Source organism: Silurus aristotelis (assembly GCF_946808225.1).
Source record: "Silurus aristotelis genome assembly, chromosome: 1".
NCBI lineage: Eukaryota > Metazoa > Chordata > Actinopteri > Siluriformes > Siluridae > Silurus > Silurus aristotelis.
The window spans coordinates 13187335-13214726 of NC_139574.1; the positions used below are offsets into that span (position 1 = coordinate 13187335).

Here is a 27392-nt window from a genome sequence, read left to right on the forward strand (position 1 = left end):
GTCAAGCCATATTCTCTAGCCGTGTTGACATGGTGTCAGCTTTATTGTGCCAGAGCGGCTAGGGGCAAAAAAATTCACCCACAGGGTCTCACAAACAAGGGAGGGCAATAGGGTGTATTAGGGCTCATCAGACACTCATGTCATGACAACCACACTGCCACACAACAGCCTAAATACCTTTCGTCTCATGCGAGCTGTTCAAGGAGGTGGCAGTAGGCCAGTGAGGCCAAATCGATAGTTGTGAATGTCCCAGAGTTGCACTAGAACATGCTCTAACCCCCAACTCTCTGTGTAAAATATAAATCCTGCAAACACTAAGAAATAAAGCGAGCGATTGTGCTTAAAGCAGTGTGTGGCAAACTTGCATCCCATGCTGCCACACAGTGCTTGAAATGATCCAGTAGCATTAGTCAGAATCCATCTTGACATAGTGCTAATGTAGCAATTACTCTTCTCATTTGCCAATTAATTTAATCTGCTACATCTTTTTAGCTTTGATACAGATGTACTGTCTAAGTGTCTTGCACTGTTTGCATTTAAATAGGATTACATTTCTTTGGAGAATGATGTGCAAATGTATTTGCCCCTGACCCAGAATGTTACCAGATCCTCACCTGAAACCCAAGACCATATCAAATCAAATTTGACTCACCACATAATACTGAATATTGACATTAATTATTATTCCATTCTTTGAGTTATAAGTGCATTTTGACCAATTTCACAGGCTTCTTATTACCTCACTGATGATTTTAACCCATTATGTATGGATATAAAAATAATAAGAGGACACACTACTAATCCTTTCTCTTAAATATTCTGACTTTGTTGTCTGTTTCCACTGATTTTTTCTTTCCAAATAATATGTTTCTGTTCACCAGTTCTGTGTCTCGTTCTCAAATACTTTGCCCTGTTATACTTTGTTTTGTCATAGTACAGTTACACAGTACGCACCACACATTCATTTTCAACGTTTAAAATTTGTTTTCTAATTCTGTGTAGTTTTTCCTGGTTAATCACCCACACCTGTTTTCCCTGTTTTACACTTTTAAAATGATTGTTGGATTTCTCCGAATAAAACACATGCAGCATCTTGCCTTTTCTAACCAGACCTTAAACTCCTCACCAGGATTTCTGCAATAGTGCATTTCGATTGAACAAGAAGATATGTAATAACTTTATAAACAGCATATCTTGATTAACTTTGTTGTAATAAAATATAAAAAAAAAAGATTTCAAAAGAATCCCAGAAGTAGAAAACTTTGTTGTACAGAACAGAACCCTATTTATGTATAGTCTCGGAGTTTAAATGTTGCCCACTTAAAGACTAAAGTGTATTCTGTGCTTTTTAGTGAAATTGCTTGTTAAGGAGGCAGCAGAATATTTAAATCTGTGAATAAAATAATAAGAGTAAAGCCAGGGCTTGTCAGCCACCACTGGCGTTTTTACCTCTCAGCACAAGTGTCTTGAAAGTGTCATCATTTAGAAGTGTTACAGAAGCAATCAGCAGACTGATTGGTTCACTTGGCTTTCAGAGTGACGACATCAGCCTATCCGAGGGCAGCACAATTGACCTCCGAAAGCCTGGAGAGGAGGAAGATGAATACTCTGAGATGGCAGAGGAGGACATGGATCCTGAAAATTGTTTCCCTGATGGTAAGGACATTTCATAATCCCAGCAAGACAGTGTTTATTGTGATAAAAATCATGCAGCTGATCAGGCAAAATTTATTATTTCAAAGTAATCACAGGGTAAACATTGATGACTCCAGCTCTGCTATAATGCCAAGTTGCCAAAAATTGTTCGGTTAGGTCTGGCAGTGTTGGCTTTTCTTTCAAATTCGATTTTATATGACATCAGACAATTAAATGACTCTTATAAAGGGGCATTAAATGGTGTATCCCATGTCAGGAGAACTTAAAATGTAAATGCAGATTTGATCTAATCATTTGATCAATCAGGTTAGGTATACTGCAACATGACCAGTCAGCTGTCAGTGTGTGCCTTCAAGACAACTGCTGGAAATTAATGTTTTATATATGGAAATTAATAAAGAGAGTTTTTGTTAGGTTAAGACGTTGGACTTTAGATCCAAAGGTTATGAGTGCAAATACCAGCCACACCAAGCTACCACTCTTGGGACCCTGAGTAAGGCCCTTATATCCATAGCTGCTCAGTTGTATACATGCAATAAATGCAAGTCACTCTGCATAAGAGCGCCTGCCAAATGTCGTAATTGTTCACGGCAAAAAACTCAATTTATTCTTCAGAGTTATTTCATTTACTTGCATAATCATGATAATGATTTTTGCTCAAAAAGCACTGAATTATTGTTATATCAGTTTAAAGATGAGTAGAGTAAATATTGATTAAATCCAACAATAAATCAGTCTTGTGATGCCAACTCCTTGTTGTTGTGAGAATAAATCCCGACAGTGCCACGGCAACCCAAAGTCTGGAGCCCACGAGAGCGAAATTGGCAACACCAGACAAACTGTGAGCTAATTTTGACAAGGTGGATAGTTTTGCTTGGAGTTTGTTCAGCTGTGCTGTTATATATCATTACCAGCAGTTCAACATGATGTGTTGGCTTCGTGTGTCTTAAAAATAACACATGGTAATATTTACCCGCCATGGCTGAAAGTTGTGATGTGATTGGAGAGAGGTTGGAAACTTACCACAAAGTTGTAATTGACAGATTTTTTTTTTGTTCGTATTTACATATCTTGCAGATTGTCCACAGTGTAAACCGAAACAGCTGTGTACACTAAACCCCACATCAATTTCTTCTGAGTGTTCTTTTTCCAGCTGTTTAAAGGAAGCTTTGATTAAATACAAAATTCCAAAAAACGTACAGAGTGCAAGGTTGAATACGTAAGAGGCGAAAACAGAACATCATCTAGGAAAATATGCATTTAAGTGGTGATAGTATCTGATTTCTAGTGTGTAATTACTCCTAAGTACATAGAGTTCTCCAAGATAAGTAGAGAGAAAATTGACCAGTACCTAACAGAAGGGGAGGTGACATAAAAAGCTCTCAGTAAAATTACTGGTACTCCGTGTCCTTAGCATGTTCGCTGCCAAATCAGATCAGACTGATTAACTTGCGGTGCTGCCATAGTCATTGAGCCGTGTGATTTTTTTTTTTACTTTGATAGCTGTTAATTGCTTGACAAATGATGATGCAGGGGTGCTAAAATGTCTACGGCTTCCTACAGCGAGCCGGAGCCTCAGTACAAATTGAATTGAGAAGACCCTGCTACCATAATCCTGTTATTAAGTTTACAGGCAATAAGTTAATTTGTAGAAGCTCAAATGCCGGTAATGGAGACACTTCGACGCCCAGGGGAGGCTCAAATGTAATTTTATGCTAGCGACCTATTGTTATAGATGGAAGGCTTTTAAAGAGTCATTGATGCTGCTTGGGTTCACGTCACATGAAAGTCATGTATCACCAAATGTCTCGATGTGTGTGAGATTACCGAAGACGTACTTTTATCTGAGACGGAAAGCTTGTTCAAGTCAACTCAGAAATGCTACGCTTATTTAGAATGCTTAGAATAAAATTACCTCTTTAATTTCCTTGAAATAATCCTCTCTTTCATATACAGGCACATATACATATACAGATTCCATACACAGGAAGCTATTTACTTTATGTTCTTAAAAACTGTGTATAACTTTTGTTTTTGTGCTGTTTTCCAGTGTGCATTCGTCATTTCCAGTGCTGTGATATCGACACTACTGCAGGTCTGGGCAAGGTGTGGTGGCGGCTCAGGAAGACCAGCTATCATATAGTGGAGCACAGCTGGTTCGAATCATTCATCATCTTTATGATCCTGCTGAGCAGTGGCGCTCTGGTGAGCCAGCACAAACAACACAAAACGCAGTTTAATGTAACTCAAAATATTCCTGATAACAGAGCACAAGTCGTGTGATGTGAAGCTTAATGCTCTTTTAAATCTGTTTACCTGTGTCTTCACTGTGACTTAGTAAAAAATCGTCCCGTAATAATCTTCCCACAATTACACCCACGTTTGTTTTTACTAAATTGACCGAAGTCATAGATTTTCCCCAGTACTGTGCATGCGGTATTTAAACCACCAGAAGTGCTTCTTTTAGGAGTTCTCCACAAGGAAGTCAATAAATGTCAGCACAAGAATAGTATATACGGTTTCTATACGAAGTCTCAAAACCTCTCAGGTACTCCACAGCTCCTGTTTGTCTCTAACAGAAAAGTTAGTTTTGCATTTAACTCGGCCAATTAAAGCGACCAGGGTCCTCAATTTCTGACCCTGGAACAGTTTCCAGAAAGTTCTCTGATGGCTAGCTAGAGGAGTCAGACTGCCTGTTTTGTGGTCACCATCAAGGATCAGGCATCTTCATGAGTAAGCTATGACAGGGCAACAAAAGCAGAGCTCTGAGCTGACGCTAATCAGTTTTAACAGATGCCACAGGCCACAGGACATGCTGAGTAATCTTTTTCACAGCTATCTGTTTTTACACAGAGGAAAAGGTTCATCCGCCAGATTCCAGGGATTTTGACGATGCTGGGACAGTTTTCTAAAGTAGAGCAAAGATCATGTTGAAAGCATCGCTACGAGCTGACCGATCTATACAACACACGTTTTCTTTTACAACTAACAGCTGGCTTTCTTAAAAGTGCCGCACGAAGGTGTCAACAAATGTCAGCGAGAGAAAAAAAGGCTCACCGCTACTGTGTAATGTTGCAAAACCTTTAACTTCCGTACTGTGCAGAACCTTCTTAACTGCACAGGAGTGCCTTTTGTTAGTGAGTGACTCACAAAGAGAGGCTAATGCCACTGGCCTGTCTGAGGGCCTGGATGCAAGGTGAACTAGACTGCCTGGTATTTTGGTGGCATTTACCAACACCTCCTCAGCAAACAGCTGCTCTTTCATACGGAGCTGAACGATCACGCATGAAAAGCGGAGTAAGCAGAAAAAAAAGTGGGGGGGGGGGGGGGCGAAGGGGGGTTTGTTGTGGAAAAAGCTAACTTTGCTGAAACCAGTGGGTAGGCAAATTGCAACAGATGCTTATTGCTGACTCTTTAATGGCTCATTGTATTGTGCACTAATTTGGATATTATAGTCCAGGTTGTTCTGAATGTCCTGGACCTGACCTATTATTCATGAATCATTTCTGCATTGCATTTTTGCTACAGATTCACAACTTATTAAAAATGAGAACAGATCCAGGTATCCTAACTTACAGCTTTAAAAAAAGAAGACGGACTCAAAATAGAAAAATATTCATCTATTACTGTGCTTAACAAGTCAGTGACCAATTAGCATTAACCAATTTCCTTGTTTTCTTTTCCCCAATACAGTTCACTGCAGCAAAAGGTCTCAGGAGTGCATTTGTTTCATTCCTGCTGACCAAAGATTAAACCTATTTAGCCATTTTTGGACATTTTAGATAAAAACCAAAACCAAAAACATTACATTACACAACAGTGCTGTTGAATTCTTTATTCTGATTGGTCAGAACATGTTGACTCATTTTCTATAATGGTAGCTGTAATGTCAAATCAAAAATTTTAAATTTTATGGTAAAATACTCTTTATAATTTACGGGTGAGCAAATGGAGTGCCTTTTTTTTTTGTTAAGGTAGAATTAGAAGGGAACAATAAACTTAGTATTTTTGCATCTACAATTTGAATGTTTTTGAGTCGCATAACATTGGTTTCGATTAGACTCACCCTTGTATCATCATTATCATCTCTATAGTTATAGCAAATTCACCAAAATACAACAATGTAATGATATTAATAAATAGATTTAAAAACACTAAACCTAAATGTAAATGGTGAGAAAAAGTTAAACGGGAAGCAGCGTCGATTAATATAATACATTTTAATCATTTAGTTTGAATAAGTTTCAGATTGTGCCTCCTTTTTATATCGCTGATTCGTCATAAAAAAAAATTTAGTTAGTTGCGCTAATAAAAAGGAAAATTTGAAAGTTTTTTTCACAGTGTGAGAATGTAAATAGTCTGTAATTCTTGCCCAGCATGGTGATGATGGATAGCATGTGGAAAGCAGTGGCGACTCGGCGGCATGATATCCAGTGATTTCCTCGTCACTTCTCTGTCTGTGCTCATTAATGTCAAAGTCACTAGACTTTCCAGTAGTTCTAGCAAGAACATCGGGTCACTGGACGTCAGCAGTGCATATTTAGCTTACAGATGCTGTCACATAAACTGCTAGTATGTTGAATTACCTTTTTCTTAATGCTCACACACACACTCTTACACACACACACACACACACACACACACACACACACACACACACACACACACACACACACACACACAAACATTCACATTCGTCATTTATCTCTGCTCTTTCTTCTCTGGTGACAGGCATTTGAAGACATTTACATTGAACAAAGAAAAGTGGCCAAGATTGTGCTCGAGTTTGCAGACAAGGTTTTCACCTACATCTTCATCCTAGAAATGACCCTTAAATGGCTGGCATATGGCTTTAAGAAGTACTTTACCAACTACTGGTGCTGGCTTGACTTTCTAATCGTCGATGTAAGTGCTTTTTCATTGCTTTTTGGTGTGTGCAATATACAATATTGTCTTAAACATCAGATTAAAAAACTATTGTTACCCTTTTATGTATTAAAAAAAAAGGTCTTTGTGGTTTAGATTTTGCTGGCAAAATAGATGAAAAGAAAAGCACAGTGAAAACAGGAATCCAAGGATGCTCCCGAGCTTCTAAACAGTCAATTAGAATGTACATGGAAACGTGGTTCAGTTACATTTTCTTTATATGGATTTCTAGAGATCAGTAATCCAGACAACATCAGATGTGCTCAATTGGAATTAATTGAAAAAATACATCATTTATAATTATGATATTATAAAATTAGATTTAAATTCAAACTGATGAACCACAAAGACATTTTTTCCTACCCTTTATGATATCGTTCCTGAAGGTGTAGACGGTATCATTTATACTTTTTTATGATCAAATGGTATGTGTGATCAAACACATCATTTAATGTCAGTTAGAATTATTGTATATATACATTTCAAATTCAAATTTTATTTGTTACATACACATCAAACGGAGTACGAATGATTCTTACTTACATATAAGTATAAAAATACGGTTATATACGGTACATAGTGTAACCTCATAATACCAAAGCAATGTTGTGCAACAATAAACAACAGGACTGTACCTTACATGATTTTGTAATGTGTGAGCTTTAAATGTTAAAGCAATAAAAGAGCCCATTAGAGTACATATACTATTCGCACACATTAAAAACATAATAAGCAGAAGCTCTTGTATAGCAATATTAACCCCTTAACATTCTTTTAATATCTTTTCAGATATTATGCACGAGACCCAGTGCTTCTCTGGTGCTTGTTTTAATTTACTATGGAGAAAAGATTTACTCCCTCAGTCCCAAAACAGACAGCCTGTTCTGTTCATTAATGATTATGAATGTAATCTAAGCAATGTTTAGTGATTGTTTTCTATGGGCTTAAACATTCGCTTATCTTATTATTCAAATATCATGGTACATGGCAACAAATGAAAAGCTCCCACTTTTTTTAAGACTAGACTAGATATAAAACTAAGGAAAGATTATAGAGTAGATTATGTTATATTGGAAAAAGATACTGTACTATAGTGATAACTATGCTATGTACATTATGTAAAAATATTATTTATATAATATTATTTATTATATTATTGCATTAACTCAACAAACTACACTTCAATTTACACAGGTTTCAGTGATTGGCCTGTTGGCGAGTGCCTTCAATTATGATCAAATTGGCACCTTGCGTGTTCTAAGGACCCTTCGGGCATTGAGGCCGCTACGGGCCGTATCTCGCTTTGCTGGGATGAGGGTAAGGATTTCTCTGGCCGGCCCATGCCACAGCCAAGCCACTTAAGCACACTGACGCATTTAGTAGATTAGTGATTGTCAGCTCATTCAGCAAACGTTTTCCTCCTCCTCAGATTCTCTGAAGCTGCCTGCCGAACTTGCTCGCTCTCTCCATGTCTATTCAGCAATGACAACTTTTGTGCTTCTCCAGGACCGGCCACACGGACCCGTGAAACAGCAAATACAGCTGTGAAACTGTTTAACCACTTCTGCTCTTTTCCCCAGCCAGCCAGTGTGGAGAAAAGCCCTTTTCTTTTACTTCCACAGGAAGTGCATGGACCATACGCCTGGCTGGATTGGTCAGCTTGCTAATACTTAGTTTCTATCTTTTCTGTCTCCTCCATTCTCTGTGCCCATTTTAGGTGTCTTTAGTAAGCCTCGTAGCCAACACACTAGGCTACTCTGACTTGGCTGCCATCAAATCACTTAGGACCCTCAGGGCTCTAAGGCCACTAAGAGCTCTTTCCAGATTTGAAGGCATGAGGGTAAGAGCCTCTCTGTCTCTCGCACTGTCTTTCCCTCTCTTTATTTCCATCTGCCACTTTGCTGTCCTCTGTCATCTGACATTGTTCTCCCCACTTATGATGCGTTTTAAGTTTGGTGCATTTTTCGAAAGAAAAAATATTTGAAAACTCCAAACATACACTGGAAAACACCCACTAGACACACACAAATAGTATAAGAGAGGTAAAGGCATTATCCATGATTTAAAACAAGTCAAACTGCTGCATGGCACCAAAGTACAATAAAATCAGGAATGAATTCATTTATGATTTAAAATGAAGGATAAATCATTTGTTTATCCAAAGGTTTCCCCTTAAATATTCAATAAATGTTTTTCACATTATGTTGCACATTAATCTTTATAAATAGATAAGTATTGCATTGGACCAATAGGGTCCCTGGTGGTCTAGTGGTTAGGATGCGGCGCTCTCACCGCTGCAGCCCGGGTTTAATCCCCGGTCAGGGAACCAACCCCAGCCACTCTTAGTGCCGGTCCCAAGCCCGGATAAATGGGGAGGGTTGCGTTAGGAAGGGCATCCAGTGTAAAAACGTGTGCCAAATCAAACATGCGGATCATGAATACGGATGTTTGTCGCTGTGGCGACCCCTAACGGGAGAAGCCGAAAGAAAGTTTATTGCATTGGACCATTCTTCGACATAATCAGCACAAAACTAATATCATAGACAAGCCTGTGTTTTCTGTAATTTTTCGCTCTTCTTTTAAGTTTTAATAATGTCTTGATCTATTCAATCCACAGTCTGACTGATTTGTCACTACATATGAATGTGAAACCGATTGACAGTATTACATTATATAATTTCTGCACTATGGGTTTATCAGTATATTCCTGTATGGATGTTGTGCTCAATGTAAATGTCTTGTATGCAGATGTACACCACTCAGCTCTTTCCATGTTAAATGCATCCTTTAAAAACAAACAAAAACCTTTCACATACTGGTAAATACATTTTTCTTTTTTCTGACAGTATTCTTAAGGAGTAACTCAGGTATCACTATGGCAACCTGGAATCTATAACAAATATAATATACTAAATAGAATAAGTTGCATCATAAGTAAACACCATCACCATCAGTATTTAAGAAACCTTTAAAATCCAAACTTTCTTAAAATTCAATGGAGCTCGCTGTTATAGACAAAAAAAATCTCAAATAATATCAAATAATTTTATTAATTAAGGGCTAGTGTGATGTATATGTTAATGGTTTTTAAATCACATCACACCCTGAATGATCTTGTACCTCTTGCACAGTGGCAATGTGGCAATATGTCAATGGTTAATATTTTTTATTTATTAAAGAACACCACATCACACCTTTTGTCCATTTTGAGCTAGATTTACAAAATGTCTGCATAAAATTCCTGTGTTTCTTTATATTAGGTGTATAGCAGCTTTAGAATAAGAAAAAAAAAAAAAAAGAAAAAGAATTTCAAGTTGCAGCTTTTCTCCTGGTCTCCTTCTAAGAATGTCAAATAAGCATTTCTTTACAGTCAATTAATATAAAACATCTCCTATATACCTCTCTGTCAATAAGCTGACATGCACGGAATTCCCACTATGTCGCTGTAGGTCTGGCAAACACGATTAGACGTCACAGCGTGTTAACAGAAGCTGCCTGAGGCACATGGTCTTGTTTACATGGGGAGAGAAAGTGCAGTCTCATTCGCAGAGGATCAGCTGTTTGGCAGATCTCTTTGTGACACTATGTTTCACTGCAAAATTATTGCAGATCCAAAAAAAAAAAAAAAAAGGAAATGTGAACGAGGATACTTTCTAACATGCGCTTTATACTGTGTGTGTGTGTGTGTGTGTGTGTGTGTGTGTGTGTGTGTGTGTGTGTGTGTGTGTGTGTGTGTGTGTGTGTGTGTCTATGCGCTCTGCCTGTCCTGATGTTATTCCCATTGTTCTGCCAGTATTACTGCATTGCTGTTTAAGATGATCCTTTAGAGCCATTAGAAAACATAATATGTATATACACACACACACATATACCTACACAATATGGATCAAGGTATTGGGACACCTGACTTTTCCAGCCCTGATTGGTTTTTCCCCAAACTGTTTCCACAATGTTCTAAGCGCACAATTGTATAGGATGTGTTTGGATGTGGTGGCATAAAGTTTTCTCATCACCTTGACTAGGAGACCCAAACTTGAGTACAAAGCCAGTTCCATGAATAAAGGCTTTACATGGATTGAAGTGGAAGATCTTGGGTGGTTTGCTAAAGACCTCAGTCCTATTAAACATTTACAATTAGGACCATACATTAGGACCTGACTTTACTAACAACCTTGTGGCTGAATGATCGCAAATCTCCACAAACATGCAAAAAAGAATCTGCACATGGGGACTAATTGTGGTGTGGGGAGTTCAAAAAGCACATACTAATCTTATGGTCAGGTGTCACCAAACTTTTTTTCACATTGTGTGGATGCATGCATGTAAACAATGACTCAAATACAGTGACTGAAGTGAGCTGTAGCTGCATATCACTATGTAATCCTTTCTATCCTTCTTTGCTTTTTTTTTTTTAAATGATTTGTGATAAACTGTAGATGCATTTTTTTATTAGTATGAGAACATACAGAGAAACTACATAATGCAACTAACGTAACTACAAAATTCCATTCGATTTCACAGTGAGTCAGTAACAGAACAGAAACTGTCCATTCCCTGTCCAAAAATCTAATTGTTGTTTGTATCCACGGGCACCAGGTGGTGGTGAACGCTCTGATTGGGGCCATCCCCTCCATCATGAACGTCCTGCTGGTGTGTCTCATCTTCTGGCTCATCTTCAGCATCATGGGCGTGAACCTGTTCGCTGGCAAATTCGGCCGCTGCATCAACCGCTCAGGCGTCATCTACAACTTCTCACACATTAACAACAAGACCGAGTGTCAGGCTATGAACGACTCGCAGTACTACTGGACAAAAGTAAAAGTCAATTTTGATAACGTGGGTGCTGGCTACCTTGCACTACTTCAAGTGGTGAGTGATCTTTTCCTCTTAGGAACATTTCCTTGCCCTACACACACACACACACACACACACACACACACAGCGCTCAGTGTGAAACTTTCTTTTCTTTCTGTCTTGCACTTTGTAGCTGCCCACCTCTGCTTGTCCATGAGTAGGAATCAATCACCAAGTCAGCGGAACCTTATTTTTAGCCATCACTGGGGCCATTATACAGAATTTTGTTCTCAGCAAGAGTGCATGCACTTCGTTCTTCATTTTAACTTAGTTGGTGCGGTAGCCTAGCAACAAGTCACTTAGCTCCTTTCCATCACCTTCTTCTGACTTGACTCAATACAAACCTTCCATTTGCATCTAGAAATAGTCAGTCGAAGCCCATTCACAAATGCCCTATAATTACTGATAACCAAGGCAAAAAATGGCTACTTGGTCTAAAAGAGGCCTCCTCTTATAGTCTCCCGTCTTCTTCTTTTTTTCATTAGAATATACATGCGTTGGATAGAAGTCCATATTGGGTCATCGCTTGTCTATTTACTGTGGCTAAGGGAGCTTTTTCTTTTCTCTTCACTCCTGATTTGCAAAAGTGTGAACATTCAATTGTCTATTACTCACAGAAAAATAGATGAAGATATAGATAATAAGGTTTTAGTTTAACACAGTAAGAAAAGGACGAGTGATGTCAAATAGCAATGTCCTGTAGTCATGTACGTAATAGCCGGAAGTAAACATGAAATCTCATCAATTGCATTAGTAATGCTTTCTAATAAGCTTACTGCAAAAATGTTCAAACATCCTAAACCTGTTCTTTTTCCCCTGCTAAGGCAACGTTTAAAGGCTGGATGGACATCATGTACGCAGCAGTGGATTCACGTGCCGTAAGTAAACTGGTGTAATAATAAATAACGATGGCTTTGGAATCAATAGTTACGTTATAATAAATACTAATATATAATTATAATTTCTCATCGTTCAACTTGACAGGTGGAGGAGCAGCCAATTAAGGAGCACAACCTGTATATGTACTTGTATTTTGTGATTTTCATCATTTTTGGATCATTCTTTACCCTGAATCTGTTCATCGGTGTGATCATTGACAACTTCAACCAGCAGAAACGAAAGATAAGTATTGATTTGATTGTGGTATTAAAAACAAATTTGAATAAAATATTGCATTACGCAGTAGAAGTTCATGCTATTTTCACACTAGACAACAATAATAATAGTGAAGTCCCTCTGCACTTAGGTGGCCAGGACATCTTTATGACTGAAGAGCAGAAAAAATATTATAATGCCATGAAAAAGCTTGGATCAAAAAAACCTCAGAAACCTATTCCTAGGCCTACGGTGGGTATAAAGTTGTTATTCTTACCAATTATCCAGAAAAAAAATCTGTGTTGTTTAAGGCAAATTTGAAATCACTATACAGAATATAGTATATATATGGAATAAGGTCAATTTCTGAAGTGGGCACCTAAACAATGAACATCAAATCATCCACCTTTACTGCTATACCAGTCTTTACTCTTCTAAAAGAGCTTTCAATTCGATTTGTAAAACTGTATTTGTGGAGAGATTGATGACGAGCTACGAGAGATTAAAAAAGGCCTGGCACTGAGTTGGCATCCTAAAAGTGTTCACTGGGATTGAGGTTAGTGCTCTGTGCAAGCTACTTGAGATCTTTCACTCCGGCCTTGGCAAACCATGGTTTTTTTTTTTTAGATCTTGCATTGTGCACAGGGGTATTGTTATGCTAAAACATGTTTTGGCAAGGCTACTTGGTACCAGTGAAATTGTAATGCAACAGCATACAAAGACATTCTAGAGAATTGTGTGCTTTTTTTCCCAAACCGTTTGGAGAAGGACCACGGATTATAGGTGTTTTGTTCAGGTGTCCACATGCTTTTTTGCCATATGGTGCACATAAATGAAAATTGTTCTTCCTTTCAGAACTCTATCCAAGGATTCTTCTTTGACTTGGTATCAAAACAAGCCTTCGACATCATTATAATGCTGCTCATCCTCCTGAACATGTTGACCATGATGGTGGAGACAGATGAGCAGTCATCGTATATGGAGTCCATCCTGTATAATATCAATCTAGCTTTCATCATCATCTTCACCACCGAGTGCATCATTAAGATCATCGCCCTCCGCTGCTATTTCTTCACCGTCAGCTGGAACATCTTTGACTTTGTGGTAGTCATTCTCTCCATTGTGGGTAAGACAAGGCAGGACTCTAAAAGAGTTAGTGTAGTCAAGTTCAAGTCAAGTCAAGTTTATTTGTATAGCGCTTTTCACAACAGACATTGTCTCAAAGCAGCTTTACAGAAAACAACAGTGAAGGTGAATGGTGTGCGTTTGTCCCTGATGAGCAGCCGTGGCGACAGTGGCAAGGAAAAACTCCCTTAGATGATATGAGGAAGAAACCTTGAGAGGAACCAGACTCAAAGGGGAACCCATCCTCATATGGGTGACATCAAAAGTTTGGTCATAAATCTTTCAACAATACAGAACAATTTGTGATCATCATAGATCCAGCATCAGCTTCTCCATGCCAGGGCCTTTAAACACTCGGCATCTACTTCTCCATGATCATCCATAGGTCCATAATCTTCACGAGGTGGGACGTGACTGGAGCTGGCCAAACCTCAGGAAGCCTCGGGATGGGGAGAGAAAGAGAAGCAGTGGAGAGGAATTAGCGTAGCTGCTGTTCATGATATTAACAGCACAAGTTGATAATGTGCATGTGATCAGATGTTCTGGAGCACAAGGTTGTGATGTGATGTGCGTGATGTGTGTTATGTGTAGGCTTTGCTAAAAAGATATGTTTTTAATCTACACTTAAACTGGGAGAGTGTATCTGAACCCCGAACACTGTCAGGAAGACTATTCCAGAGTTTAGGAGCTAAATGTGAAAATGCTCTACCGCCTTTAGTGGACTTTGCTATTCTAGGAACTACTAGAAGCCCAGAGTTTTGAGATCTCAGGGAGCGTGACGGATTGTAGCGTGTTAAGAGACTGGATAGATACATGGGAGCCAAACCATTTAGTGCTTTATAAGTGAGTAGCAGTAGTTTGTAGTCTATTCGAAACTTAATAGGAAGCCAATGTAGGGACGATAAGATTGGGGTTATATGATCGTATTTTCTTGACCTAGTAAGAACTCTTGCTGCGGCATTCTGAACTAACTGAAGCTTGTTTATTAATGATGCAGGACATCCACCTAGTAATGCATTACAGTAGTCTATTCTAGAGGTCATAAACGCATGGACGAGCTTCTCTGCATCAGATATAGATAACATATTTCTTAGCTTAGAAATATTTCTAAGGTGAAAGAAGGCTGTTTTTGTAACTTGATTGATGTGATTTTTAAAAGATAAGTTGCTGTCTAAAATAACTCCCAGGTCTTTTACCGTTGAACTAGTAGTTACAGAACAACCGTCTAAATGCAGGCTGAGATGCTGGAGCTTCTGTGTACTATTTTTTGGGCCGATGAGCAAAATCTCCGTTTTATCAGGATTTAATAGCAGAAAGTTATGGGTCATAGAGTGTAAAGAGCTAAAGAATACTTGACACCACGATATGGGACGTGGTTGTTTAGAGGTAAAGGCATTTGACATCGGCTGTGAAGGTCAAATCCTAGTCACACCCAGCTGCCCCCTTCTGGGCCCCTGAGCAAGGCCCTTAAGCCCATAGCTACTCAGTTGTATGAATGAGATGAATGTAAGTCGCTCTGGAAGTAAATGAAATAAAGAGAATATCAATTTAAGCATACCTATGATATATAGAGTTACACATGTTTGGAGACAGAGAGAAATATTGATGGTTGTCTTGTATCAAAGACAAGTACAGCAGGCAATGAGCATACTGCTCAACTTGTTGATCAATTTATAATGAATAATGAATAATAAATGAACACTCCTCCTTGAGAAACATGTATACCTACAAAATCCACAATCCCTCAGTAGGAAAAAAAAAAGCTCTTAATCAACCCCATGGAGAAGATTAACTGTAAAATCACTGTAACCTTGGCTTGACTTATCAAGGGCTACATCCAGCGCAGCTGTGCAACACTATATCTACCAAGAAAGAGACAGAACATGCTTAAGGAGAAAGCCTGGTCAGTTTTGAGAGCAGGTGTCCCTGAAGGAAAAAAAATGACACTGAAGGGTTAGCAAGGAGATAGAGTGACCACCCCTGCAAAAAAAAAAAAAAAACCGGGCCTGAGTAAAGGTGAGGGTAATTGTAGCAATCAAGTCTGTCAGCTTAGGTGATTGGGAAGTGATTGAGGTTTGAGGCATCTGACAGTTGTTAGTTTGCAGGCGGAAAGGAAAATGTATGGTTGCATTCATTTTTCAAGCAGGCATTTTTGCAGATCAAGACAAACACCCACCATCCATGTTTAGGATCATGAATCGGAAAAGATATGGTTTAAGGAATGGGTAATGCTAACATAACATGTTAGGGTTTTTGGCTAGGGTCAGTTTTTGAAGTACATGGACAGCTGAATAGACATTTAATTTAGACATAAGTGTATCTACAATCTACTATTCACATTAACAAATGACTTATTTCGGGGTTTTTTTTTTTATCTTTTCGCAGGCATTGTTCTCGCAGATATAATTGAGAAATACTTTGTTTCACCAACGCTTTTCCGAGTGATCCGTCTGGCCCGGATAGGACGCATCCTTCGCCTTATTCGGGGAGCTAAAGGGATCAGAACGTTACTATTTGCCTTAATGATGTCCTTACCTGCATTGTTCAATATAGGTCTACTGCTGTTCTTAGTCATGTTCATCTATGCCATTTTTGGAATGGCAAACTTTGCCTATGTGAAGAAACAAGGTGGAATCGATGACATGTTCAACTTTGAGACATTTGGCAACAGCATGATTTGCCTATTCCAGATAACGACATCAGCTGGCTGGGACAGTCTGCTCAATCCTATTTTGAACAACTCCCCTGAAGAGTGTGACCCCAATGTGCCAAACATAGGCACCACTGTCCGGGGCAACTGTGGGAACCCTTCAGTAGGCATTACCTTCTTTGTTACATACATTATCATTTCTTTTCTCATTGTGGTGAACATGTACATTGCCATTATCCTCGAGAACTTCAGCGTGGCCACAGAGGAAAGCACTGAACCACTGAGTGAGGACGACTTTGAGATGTTCTACGAGGTTTGGGAGAAGTTTGATCCCGAGGCCACGCAGTTCATTGAGTACGCTAAGCTTTCGGATTTTGCCGATTCCCTGTCGGAGCCGCTGCGTATTGCTAAGCCTAATAAAATTAAGCTGATTTCCATGGACTTGCCCATGGTGAGCGGTGACAAGATTCACTGCCTGGACATCTTGTTCGCCTTTACCAAGCGCGTGCTGGGCGAATCGGACGAAATGGACGCACTCAAGCAACAAATGGAAGAGAAGTTTATGATGGCGAATCCATCCAAAATCTCCTACGAGCCCATCACAACAACTTTACGACGTAAGCAGGAGGAGGTATCGTCCATTGTTATACAGAGGGCCTACAGAAGGCATTTACTCCGAAGACAGTTGAGGCAAGCCTCGTTCATATATCGACAGATCAATGTAGAGGGAGCTGCCAGCAGTGAGGATGACAGCCCACCAGAAAAGGAAGGACTCATAGCCTTCATGTTGAAGGAGAATTATGGACCTGAGACAGAGGGTTTGTCCTCGACCTCCTCACCGCCATCTTATGACAGTGTGACAAGAGTCACCAGTGAGCTTTTCCAAGCTCTAATACCTGAGCCCAGGAACAGTGACCTGAGCAAACCTGACCCTGACAAAGACCGTGAAACGTTTCTATAACATTAAGTATAAAGTGCTCTCTCACACAATAATCTTCTTGTTACTTTGTGGGGTTTTTTTTTGTTTACAGAATGTAACATAGCTCAAACAGCACTCAAAACACTTGATACATGTGACTGTGCATCAAGATTTCAAGGTTTTTGTAGGACAAGTTGATGTTTTTAATTCCCTTGTGTTTCACATTTTTGTTTGAATATACAGGGGGCGAAGTGTAGACAGCTCACATTAACGTTGCTTCAGTTTATATGCATGAGTGAGATTCTGCAGCAGTTAACTGCAGTTATATCACAGATGTACTAATCATATATTAGATTGAAAGAAATACAGTTTATCAACATTTACAAAGTATGCCTGACCATCTGAGTTTATTAAAAGGTCTTACTTAAACTGGTGTGATTTCCTTCTGACAATAGATTTCACACTACGTAGAAAACGCAAGACGTTAGATATATAGTCTTGCTCAATTTACCAATTGCTCATATTATATGTAATAAAAAAAAAAAATTATAACTAAGGATAAAATTCTTCTGTCCAGTCCAGGTTGTGTCACTAGCGATGAAAGAAAGAGCAAGATGATTAAGTGAAGATATTTGCCAGTACTTTCTTTTTTGCTCTTTTTTTTTCCCCCTCCACCTTTTGTTTTTGGCATATAATTATATGTCCATCTCACAAATAGCCTGGTCTGGTTACAGGATGCTATAATCAGGACTAGTAAAAGACAATCAAACATGACTCAGCAACGGTCTCTCTCGTACAACATCCATCTACATCCACCACTACCAAAAGGCTGCACAGGCTTTTACTGCACATGGAAATGTTTTTGTGTATTTGTTTTATTTATATTTCATTTTGCATGTTGGGGAAAAAAAAAAAAAAAACGCATAACACCTCGAGATGTAATGGTCATTTTCTTTTTTTTGTAACGCTGAAAAGGAATTCTTATTTTGCACATACTGAGTTCAGCAATAATTTGCTACCTTTCGATAAAAAAATGGAGAAAAATATTGATTTTAAATGTATATTTGAATAAAAACAAACAAAAAAAGAAATACATATAATAATAATAATGTCATTTATACTATGTCAACCTTATGTGTAAGAGGGGAATCTCTTGCTGGCTCCATGGTATATTCATATCTCCGATTCACACTAGGAGATTAATCCACTTGTTTTTCAAGTCAGGTTAGCACGTTTTTCTTGAAGGGCTGTTTTTGTAGCAATAGACCCCAAGTGTGCCTGGTAGAACTTAACCCCTATTTCAATCCTCTTCTCCAGTGCAAAAAGGCTCACCTTTAAAAGGCACGGTGAAGCTGTTTTAATTCCAGAGCATTACATCAATAACCATTCACGTTTGATGTGATCCTGCCATCTCCCTGAACTTATTGAGTCTTCTATCCATTCGAGTCCATTTGAGCACAAGCCATCACGTTTTTATCTATTTAGATGTAGAATACAGTCAATCCTTATTAAAAACAAACGTGGCACAGATTCCCACTGTTATACATAGATTTATCCATACATGTATTTAGATGTTTGCGGTCACAACAGGATCATTATTAGAATAAACAGAGATACAACTCTGCATGTAAAAGAGTTGAAAATTTGTTTCGGAAAAAAAATAAAAAAATTAATAAAAAAATACAGACAAGAATATAATTTAAAGGAAATACAAAGGGCTTTCTCCAAAAACAAAAAAAATTTGAAATACAAGACATCTGGAACATTGCAACTTGTCTTAAAAAAAGAACAACTGCTCCACCAATATGACTGTGCAGCATATCTGCTTATAAAAATTAATATTTTGTGAGCCTCGAAAACAAACTTATCAGAAACGTGGGTTTCTGGATGAAGCCCCGTTTCTCGAATCCACCGAAAAAGACGCACATGGGGATTGCTAGCATTGTATCTTGTAAATTTTTAAGTAATATTATTATATTTACTATTGGCACCCACTACAGTGAATAAATGTTACACCACAAACTTTTTCTTTTTTAAACTTCCTGGAATGAATATGTATAAAACCCTTTTAGATGAAATCATGTGTAGGGTGAGGTTCATGTACTGTAGGTGCTGATGTCCTGTTTTCAGATCTCTATAATGTTTTACATTGTGACATGATAATCATGTTTCTTCACTTTAAACCATTACACAGATACAAAAGATTCTCAGAATTCATGTGGAAAAAAAACTCCTTTTGGTTATTTCTTGCACAGGAGAGGAGCCATATATTACCCAGAAGTAAAACTATGTGCATAAGCTTGTATGATGTGTCAAAGAAACCTACAAGATAGTACGGGCATTGGTTGGTGTGTGAAAATACACGTAACTTCAGCAGTGTGCTACTTCTTGCTGGATTTAATAACTGCAGGTGGGTTCTGTGTGATGGAGGCTGACCAGATCGGTTTGACGGTTAGATGAAGGGGATCTCAGGCCTCCTTCTGCTGAGCACTTAGCATCACTCTCAAGCTGTTCACATTTGGTTTTTACAAAACCAAAGAGTCTAGTACAGTTACTTCAGCAAGAAGATGAGAGATGAACCGACTATGCTTGGAGGAGCAACGCTTATTTTTGTAATATTTAGACACAGTAAAACAAAGAGAGGAAAATGTACAATGCAGCAGTACTTCGGATAAATGCAAACATTTCATGTTTTTCTATTTTGGACTTCAGGTGTTGGAACGTTTCTCAGATTTCTGTTTATAACCCTCATACTAATTCATCAAACATTAACAGTATGCACAGCAGGTTACAATAGAGTGTTCACTGAAATGCAACAGCTATATTGTGGATTTATTAAGTGGGATGGCATTAATGACTTTTTGGTTTTTTTTCGGATGTTGCTCACAATTCCCCAACACCCCGCCTTTAAAAAAAGAAATCTGTCAGCACATGTACAAGGAATGTAATAAATGCCTCTTTCTACTTTTCCATGATAATTCTTTAGTACCTGAGTTGATTGGAGATTCACATAAGGTGTATTTAGTCAAATGAAGCACAGGGAAACTTTTCTATCTGCTGTACATTTTAAAATGCCAGTTTGTGCAATACAAGAGCAGATACAGGAATTCAAAGGCATATTTTGTCTATGCTTTGCATATATGATGTATAAATATTAGTTATCTGAAAGCAGTGTATTTTATAAATAGTAGAATTTGCTAAACCTAGTAGTTTTTTTATTTATCGTTTTTTTTTTTTTCCTAAGAAAATTCAGTGATCAAATTCTGATGCTGCTTAAGGGCGCTAGAAGGGTGTGCAATGAAATACTGATGTAGTATCAGGCTTCGGGGCTACAAAATTCTAGCTATAAGCTAAGAGCAAGATGACCAAAACAGAGCCAGAGTCAGCATCTGGAGTCCTACAGGTATATATTTGGAGGTCCTCTGAGGTCAAAAATATAACACGGCCTCAGTCATTTGCCCCTCTGACAATGTTGTTCCTGTTTATTTATGTATGTACTTATTTATTTCGTTGTTTTTTTTTTGTTTGTTTTTTTACACTATTAGAATGTGCATGCTGCAATATGACAACTTGTTTTTCAAAAACCGGTTTCACATTTGTAAATTTGATTTGTGTGATGCCCCATCCCCCAACTGTTTGTTTAAAATGAAAGGAAATGCAAAGAAGACTGTCGACTGTAGTCCTCATAATCAGAACATTTAGAGAGACTCATGGTTTTCTGAAAAGCTTTGTGGCCAATTAGAATATGTATATCTATAGTCAAATAAACAACAGGATTTATTGCCTTTGTGAGCATGTCTCTTTTATCCCATTAAACACCTTACATTCTATTACACAACACCTATACAACACTGGTCTTTCATATACCAACCACAATACCACAGCACATATGACAACAATATATGCAACACATATGGAAAGTTTTAGATCATATTGTTCTTCCTATAGTACTAATATAATTGAAGAGCTGGTTCATCTGCCTGCCTGCAGGTCTCTGCTCTCTGTAAAGGCAGAGACAGTTGTCACATTAACTGAGCGCATGCTGACATTGTTGAACTGGAAGCCAGTTACCCTACAAGCCCTTATTCATTAGTTTCAATCTAGAGACTTCTTTTTCCATGAGGCCACGTTTTACATTCCTCAAGCATAAGACCCCAAAACAGACCACAGGGTGTGCAGTATAAAGTACTGGGGGCGGCAATCAAGATATTCCCATTTTTTTCATGATCATCCAAATGAATGCTCACAAAAACACTAAATGCCCAACATTATATAGACACCTGACCGTCACCTCCATATGCACTTATTAAACATCCAAAGCTCAACTCTTCTGTGAAGGCTTTCCACTAGATTTTTGAGCGTGGCTGTTGGATTCGCGCTCACTCACACACACAAGCAATTGTCGCGTTTAAGTGCAGTCGGTGTTCCAGTTCACCCTAAAGGTCTCAGGTCAGGGTTTTGTGCAGGACACTAGAGTTCTTCCACTCCTTCCTTGTCTTCATAAAGCTCACTCTGTGCACAGAGACACTGTCATGCTTGACCAGCTTTGGGACTCTTAGTTCCAGTAAAGGGAAATTGTAATGTTATGCATACACAAACATCCTATTCATTGTGTGCTTCCAACTTCGTGGCAGAAAACTACACGGGTGTGATGGTCAGGTTCCAACATGCTTTTAGCCATACAGAGCATGTCCCACTTCTGAAGGCAGGCCTTTCTCTAGTGTAGCATCTGGCACAATCAGTTGCAGCCAAGCTTTTCGAAACAATCTCACCCTTCCTTCCTGTTTCAGAAGAAAATCAACATATAGCATCAAATCACAGCCATTAAGCCATTAGTTTAATTCAGTGCATTTCAGAACTTCCATTGTAAAGGTCATCACTGTGACCTCCACAATCTTGCTGAAATGCTGTAGCATTCCCAGCACTTAAGCAAAAGGCCTTTATAGACAAAATGGTTGAAAATAACTCCGATGTACTTCATACTGCATGTCTGCAGGGACACACAGTGTGGTGTGTGGTTGTCCATTAACGAAGGCTCTACATCGGTAACCTTTTCTGTGTGAACCATTTACTCAATCAAGAGCTTTTTACTATAAGCATCAAGCTTTTTGATTGATTACTTAATATAACTTAATGCAACGAAGTATTTACTCAGTTCTGAAACACTACTGAATATTTAATAATATTAATGGCAACTGAAGAGCAGTAGACTGAAGGATTATTTCCGCACACTGCACTTCTGGGTGATCTCTGATTAAAAAACAACAACAAACCCTACTCTACTGACTGGCATCAGGTGCAAATCCAATTTTGGTGGCACTGAAGGTTGAGACAAGCAAAATAAAAATTGTGGTTTTTCACTTGACTGTTGAAACAACTGTATAGAATGTTTTTGCATTCCAAAATTACAGGGTGCATCCACTGGAAAAGAAATGGAAAGAGCATGACAATGCCATTGTGCACAAAAAAAAAAAAACATCATGCAAACGTAGTGGTGAAGGTTGGAGAAAAAGCGCTCAAGTGACCAGCACACAGCCCTCACCCTTACCATAATTTTTAAATTCTGACATTGTGAAAAGCGCTATAGAATTAAACTTGACTTGACCCCAATCCATCTGAACAGTTTTAGGATCTGACTGCACCCCAGACCTCCTCATTCAACCTTTGTGCCTCCTTAATTAACTGATGCTCTTCTTAATGAATGATCACTACTCATCCTCAGCCACGCCAGTGAAAAGCCTTCCCAGGAGAATGGAGGTTATAAAAAATAGGATAAGAGGTGAATCTGGAATGGTAATGTTCAAAAAGCACATGGTTGGGATTATCAGGTGTCCACAAACCTTTGGCCATTGAGTGTGTATTACTGAATGTTCGGTAGTATAATTAAAGCCTAGTGAGCACCAGGAAACCTACAGGGTACACAAAAAGTATTTACAGTGCTAAGTTTAACCTTAGCTACAGAAGGCTAAACGTGAACACTCACAATACACCATGTGCTGTCAGCTTTCTCCTTGTCAAAGCTACACAACTGGGACTATCATTTTACTTAGAAAACACACACACACACACACACACACACACACACACACAGCCAATTTAGATTCAATTCATATGGCAGCAGAGGTTAACAGAAGAGGCTTGGTCCTCCTAAATAATAACTGTGTGGGTGTTTGAAAGAGTGAGTGGCAGTGTGAGCTAGCAAGACGGAATATTTGGTAGGGCATAACTAAACTACATGACAATTCCCAATTAAGATCTTGGCTTGCTTTAAGCATATATTCAAAATGAAGTCTGACTCACGGAATTGGTATTGAAGGCGCTCTGTGATGACTCGGGATAATAATACCAGTCGTTATTTATACTTCAAAATCACAAGGTACTTTAGGTGTGCGATATTAGTATATTTAGTAAAAAGCACAATAAGGAAACAATCTACATTTATTAATACATTTGTTGCGAGTTGTGTTTTCTGTTGCTATGAAATCGTGCAATAAATTGCGGTGCCATTAAATTCAGAAATCATAAATACTTGATTTAATAAGATTTAAGCAAAATTCTTGGTCAATCACAAATCAAGGATTTGGATTGTTTTTTCTTTGTTTATAAAAAAAAAAAGCGAACCAGTATTTATTTATTAATTAATAGAGACTCAAAGCACTTGTGGACGTCACTCTTGATAAGGACGTCTCCAAAATAGCGTAGATGTAAATGGAATTAATATGTAGATCGTTTCAAGAACATACAGAAATACAAAATGAACTGAATTCCTCAAGACTGGAAAAATTCCAAACATACCATGAGAGTTCTTCTAGGAAAACAAAAATAAGGTCACACGCAAAATAGCCACCATTCTTCAGGGAAGATTTTCTGTTTGTTTTTTTTAGAGCATGGCTGTGGGAATTTGTACTCGGTCAGTCAAAAATGTGTTAGTGAGGTCAGGCCGTGATGTCAAGTGAGGAAGCCTGGTGTGCTGTCAGCATTCCAGTTCATTCCTGAAGTTGATGAGTGGGATTGAGGTCAGGGCTAGGGCTCGGGTTCTTCTACATCAATCTTAGCAAACCATGTCTTAATGGATCTTGCTTTGTGCACAAGGGAATTGCCATGTTGGGACAGGTTTGCTGTAGTGATGCCACTTATCGCGTGCCTGATTTCTCCAGAAAGTTCCTTCCTGCAAAGAAAAGTGGTTTGCACTCATTTTAGAGATGCATGCATTAAGAAAAACTAATCCATTTGTTGATATTCAAGAGGGGTATTCTTGAGAAACGGTTTAATGTTCAAGTGGTTTGTCAACCATGCTATCTTGTATTTACATGTACAGGATGTCCATTACCGGTTGTTATGTTGCTAATACATAACTACAACATAAATATCAATCAGTTGAATATGTCTATAGTTGTGTTCTAAGTTTGATAATGTCTATTTGAGGCACACTGCTGAAACTAAAATGTTGATTATATTAATCTGAATCATGACATGATACAATACCAATACAGTGGAACCTCGGAGCTCGCGAGGGTTAGGGACCAAGACCGGTCGCGAGTTCCGATTTTCGCGACCTTTTGATACGCCCCTTCCAACCCAGTAAAAACCCAAAGAACACTATACGAAATTGATTTAAATGAGTAAATAACACTATTTCACTCCATAACACTTAATTATTAGACAATTTTAATGAGATAAACCTTGATTAGAAATGTTAAAACTAGCATTTTGAGCAGCTCGCGGTTGCTCACGAGCCAATCTGGATGAGAGTCGCCGGTCGGAATGAAAGCCGCGAGCATGCGAGGTCGCGAGCGCTGAGGCCGCAAGCTCCGAGGTTCCACTGTACCACATACCATAGAACAAAACATGGATACAGGAGACAAAGCAAGACTCCAAATACAGCACATGGCCATATTGCATAAGTGTTACTCAAGTCAGTGTGTCTGGCAAAACATGTAACAACCAAATCCCACAGTAGTTAAAGCCTGGCCAAACAACTAGTAAATCTGTGTGAGGACTGTCTCACATGTCAGCACTTGTCTCCTCAGGAAAGTCGCCTAAAAGGACTGTGAGCACACGTGTGGTATTTGTATCAAGAAACACACACTCACACACACACACACTTCCCTGAGTGTCAACGCTGCACTTGTATGACTCCTTAGAGAACCTTGGTAAGCTTGTCAGGTCAGTCTGAGCCTCCAGAGATTTGGTTTCTGCAAATGTGAACAAGAAGACTGCGTCAGCTACTGTGCAGCTCTCACCATTATGAGCTTTTAGATATTCCACCAATTATCCTTCTTTTTTGGCAATTTAAGCACGTGAAATAAAATAAATCACATTCGTATCTATATTATTTGGAATTAATTGTATGAATTGACTTTACATATTAAATTAAAGCATTTTAACACCATTGGTCCTTTTGTTGGTTTTTTTGGGGCTTTTGTTTTTTCTTTACCTCACTTACTACCATATAGTTTAAAATATAATGGTCACTAGCACCACAAGGTGTTCAACAAATTCTGCTTAATAATACTCATATCTATGCTTAAAAAAAAAAAAAAATGAATAGTCTGCAATGACCTTTACTTTGTGAAAGCCATGTTGAACCAGTCTGCCACTTAAAGGACACTGCCGTATATACACTGTACAATATAACGAGATCTCGCAGCGAGTGGCATTACATCATTCCATTCCCACTTCAAATACAAATATGCTTACCTTCAATTCATGTGCATGGCTAGTACCCACTTCCTCCTATGAGCTTTATACTGATGATATCATTTGGCAAGCACTCAATGAGAAGAAGTCTCAGAGGTAGCATGCTTGGCACTCTGGGTTTTGCCTGGGGTTGATTATAACTGTGCACAACCCTAATGCACTAAGAACAAACCAGTGTTTCAGCACGAGTACTTCTTAGAGGTATAGGACTTTAAAAAGTACCAGCCACTATCAGCAACAGTGGGGTCAGGAGTGTTGGTAATGCAAAATAAGCAGACAGATACTTCCTATTGCTTCATTTTTTTTCTCTGTTAGCCTGGCTCATTTTCTAGCCATTTCCATTCCTGGCTGTTTGTAAGCAGATGAATGTGGGCCCAGGAGTGTGTGGTTTGCTGTATGGGGTTACTATGACAGCAAAGTCCTGATGAGCTCCCTGGACGCTGCTGGAGAATAAGCGTGTTCTCTCAATAGGGAGCAGTGACCCCACCCTCAAGAGGCAAGCCATCCTGTTTCACTCCAACTGTATGCGCACACACACACACACACACACACACACACACACACACACACACACACACACACACACACACACACACACACACACACACACACAAAACTTGGTGAGAAAATTTTATGAACCTTTTGGAATTATTTGGACTGCTACAGTAATGGCTCTTAAGAAACATTATGTAAACTGTAAAAATAAAAGGCAAATGATTTTTCTTTAAAATGATTAAGAATTGGTAAGCTTGGGAAGATTTAGTGGTGCTTAGAAAACACATTTGGCTTGTGCCATGGTGCACAAAATTCCAGGTGTAAAAAACAAAAAAAACAAAAACAAAAACAAACAAGCTTAAGTTGTTATGGTGGTATTTATGGTGGTTGCAACGCACTGCAAATCATATTTCCGGTACAGAGTGAGCAGCCACAGTGACACTGTGCTAACTCTAATTCCTTTTTTTATACCCCTGGTATTGTTGTTAGTTTTCAAGTTGAATTAAAAAAACAAACAAAAAAACAGTAACACTGCGCTTAGAATGCGAGGCAGAGACAAAACCGTTCTGTGAGGGAACTCAGATTTTAATGATCCAAATGTAAAAAAAAAAAAGGATTGCATTCGGTACGTGACCTCAACCGAAAGCCCTGTACCAAAATTTTTCCTTACGTGTAATACGTGTAAGGTGTTACACCCCTAATGTGCACATTAAACATCAGAATCATGAGAAAAATGTATTTCAGTAACTGTGGTGCATGCCAGGTAGCCTGATTTCAGTTTGGAAAGCATGAGGTCACGAACAGATGGCCGGATTTTCTCCTTCAGGTTTCTTTGGTGAACAGCAGAATATATGGTTCCATTTATCACAGCAAGTCTTCCAGGTCCTAAAGCAGCAAAACAGCCCCAGACCATCACACTACCACCACCATATTTTACTGTTGGTCTGATGTTCTTTTTCTGAAATGTGGTGT

The 27392-nt window shown here is 38.7% G+C and overlaps 1 protein-coding gene across 3 annotated transcripts in view; it reads left to right on the forward strand.

Moving 5' to 3' along the window:
• Positions 1 to 21010, forward strand: part of scn5lab (sodium channel, voltage gated, type V-like, alpha b) — a 125482-nt gene extending 104472 nt beyond the window's left edge. For all 3 annotated transcript variants that reach the window (XM_083543565.1, XM_083543566.1, XM_083543567.1), the window contains 10 exons: positions 1536 to 1656; positions 3707 to 3861; positions 6388 to 6561; positions 8300 to 8422; positions 11179 to 11451; positions 12261 to 12314; positions 12421 to 12562; positions 12683 to 12783; positions 13387 to 13657; positions 16042 to 21010. In XM_083543565.1, the coding sequence (XP_083399691.1) occupies positions 1536 to 1656; positions 3707 to 3861; positions 6388 to 6561; positions 8300 to 8422; positions 11179 to 11451; positions 12261 to 12314; positions 12421 to 12562; positions 12683 to 12783; positions 13387 to 13657; positions 16042 to 17267 (2640 nt within the window). In that variant the 3' untranslated portion in view covers positions 17268 to 21010. The remainder of the gene's footprint in view (positions 1 to 1535; positions 1657 to 3706; positions 3862 to 6387; positions 6562 to 8299; positions 8423 to 11178; positions 11452 to 12260; positions 12315 to 12420; positions 12563 to 12682; positions 12784 to 13386; positions 13658 to 16041) is intronic.
• The last annotated feature ends 6382 nt before the right edge of the window (positions 21011 to 27392 follow it).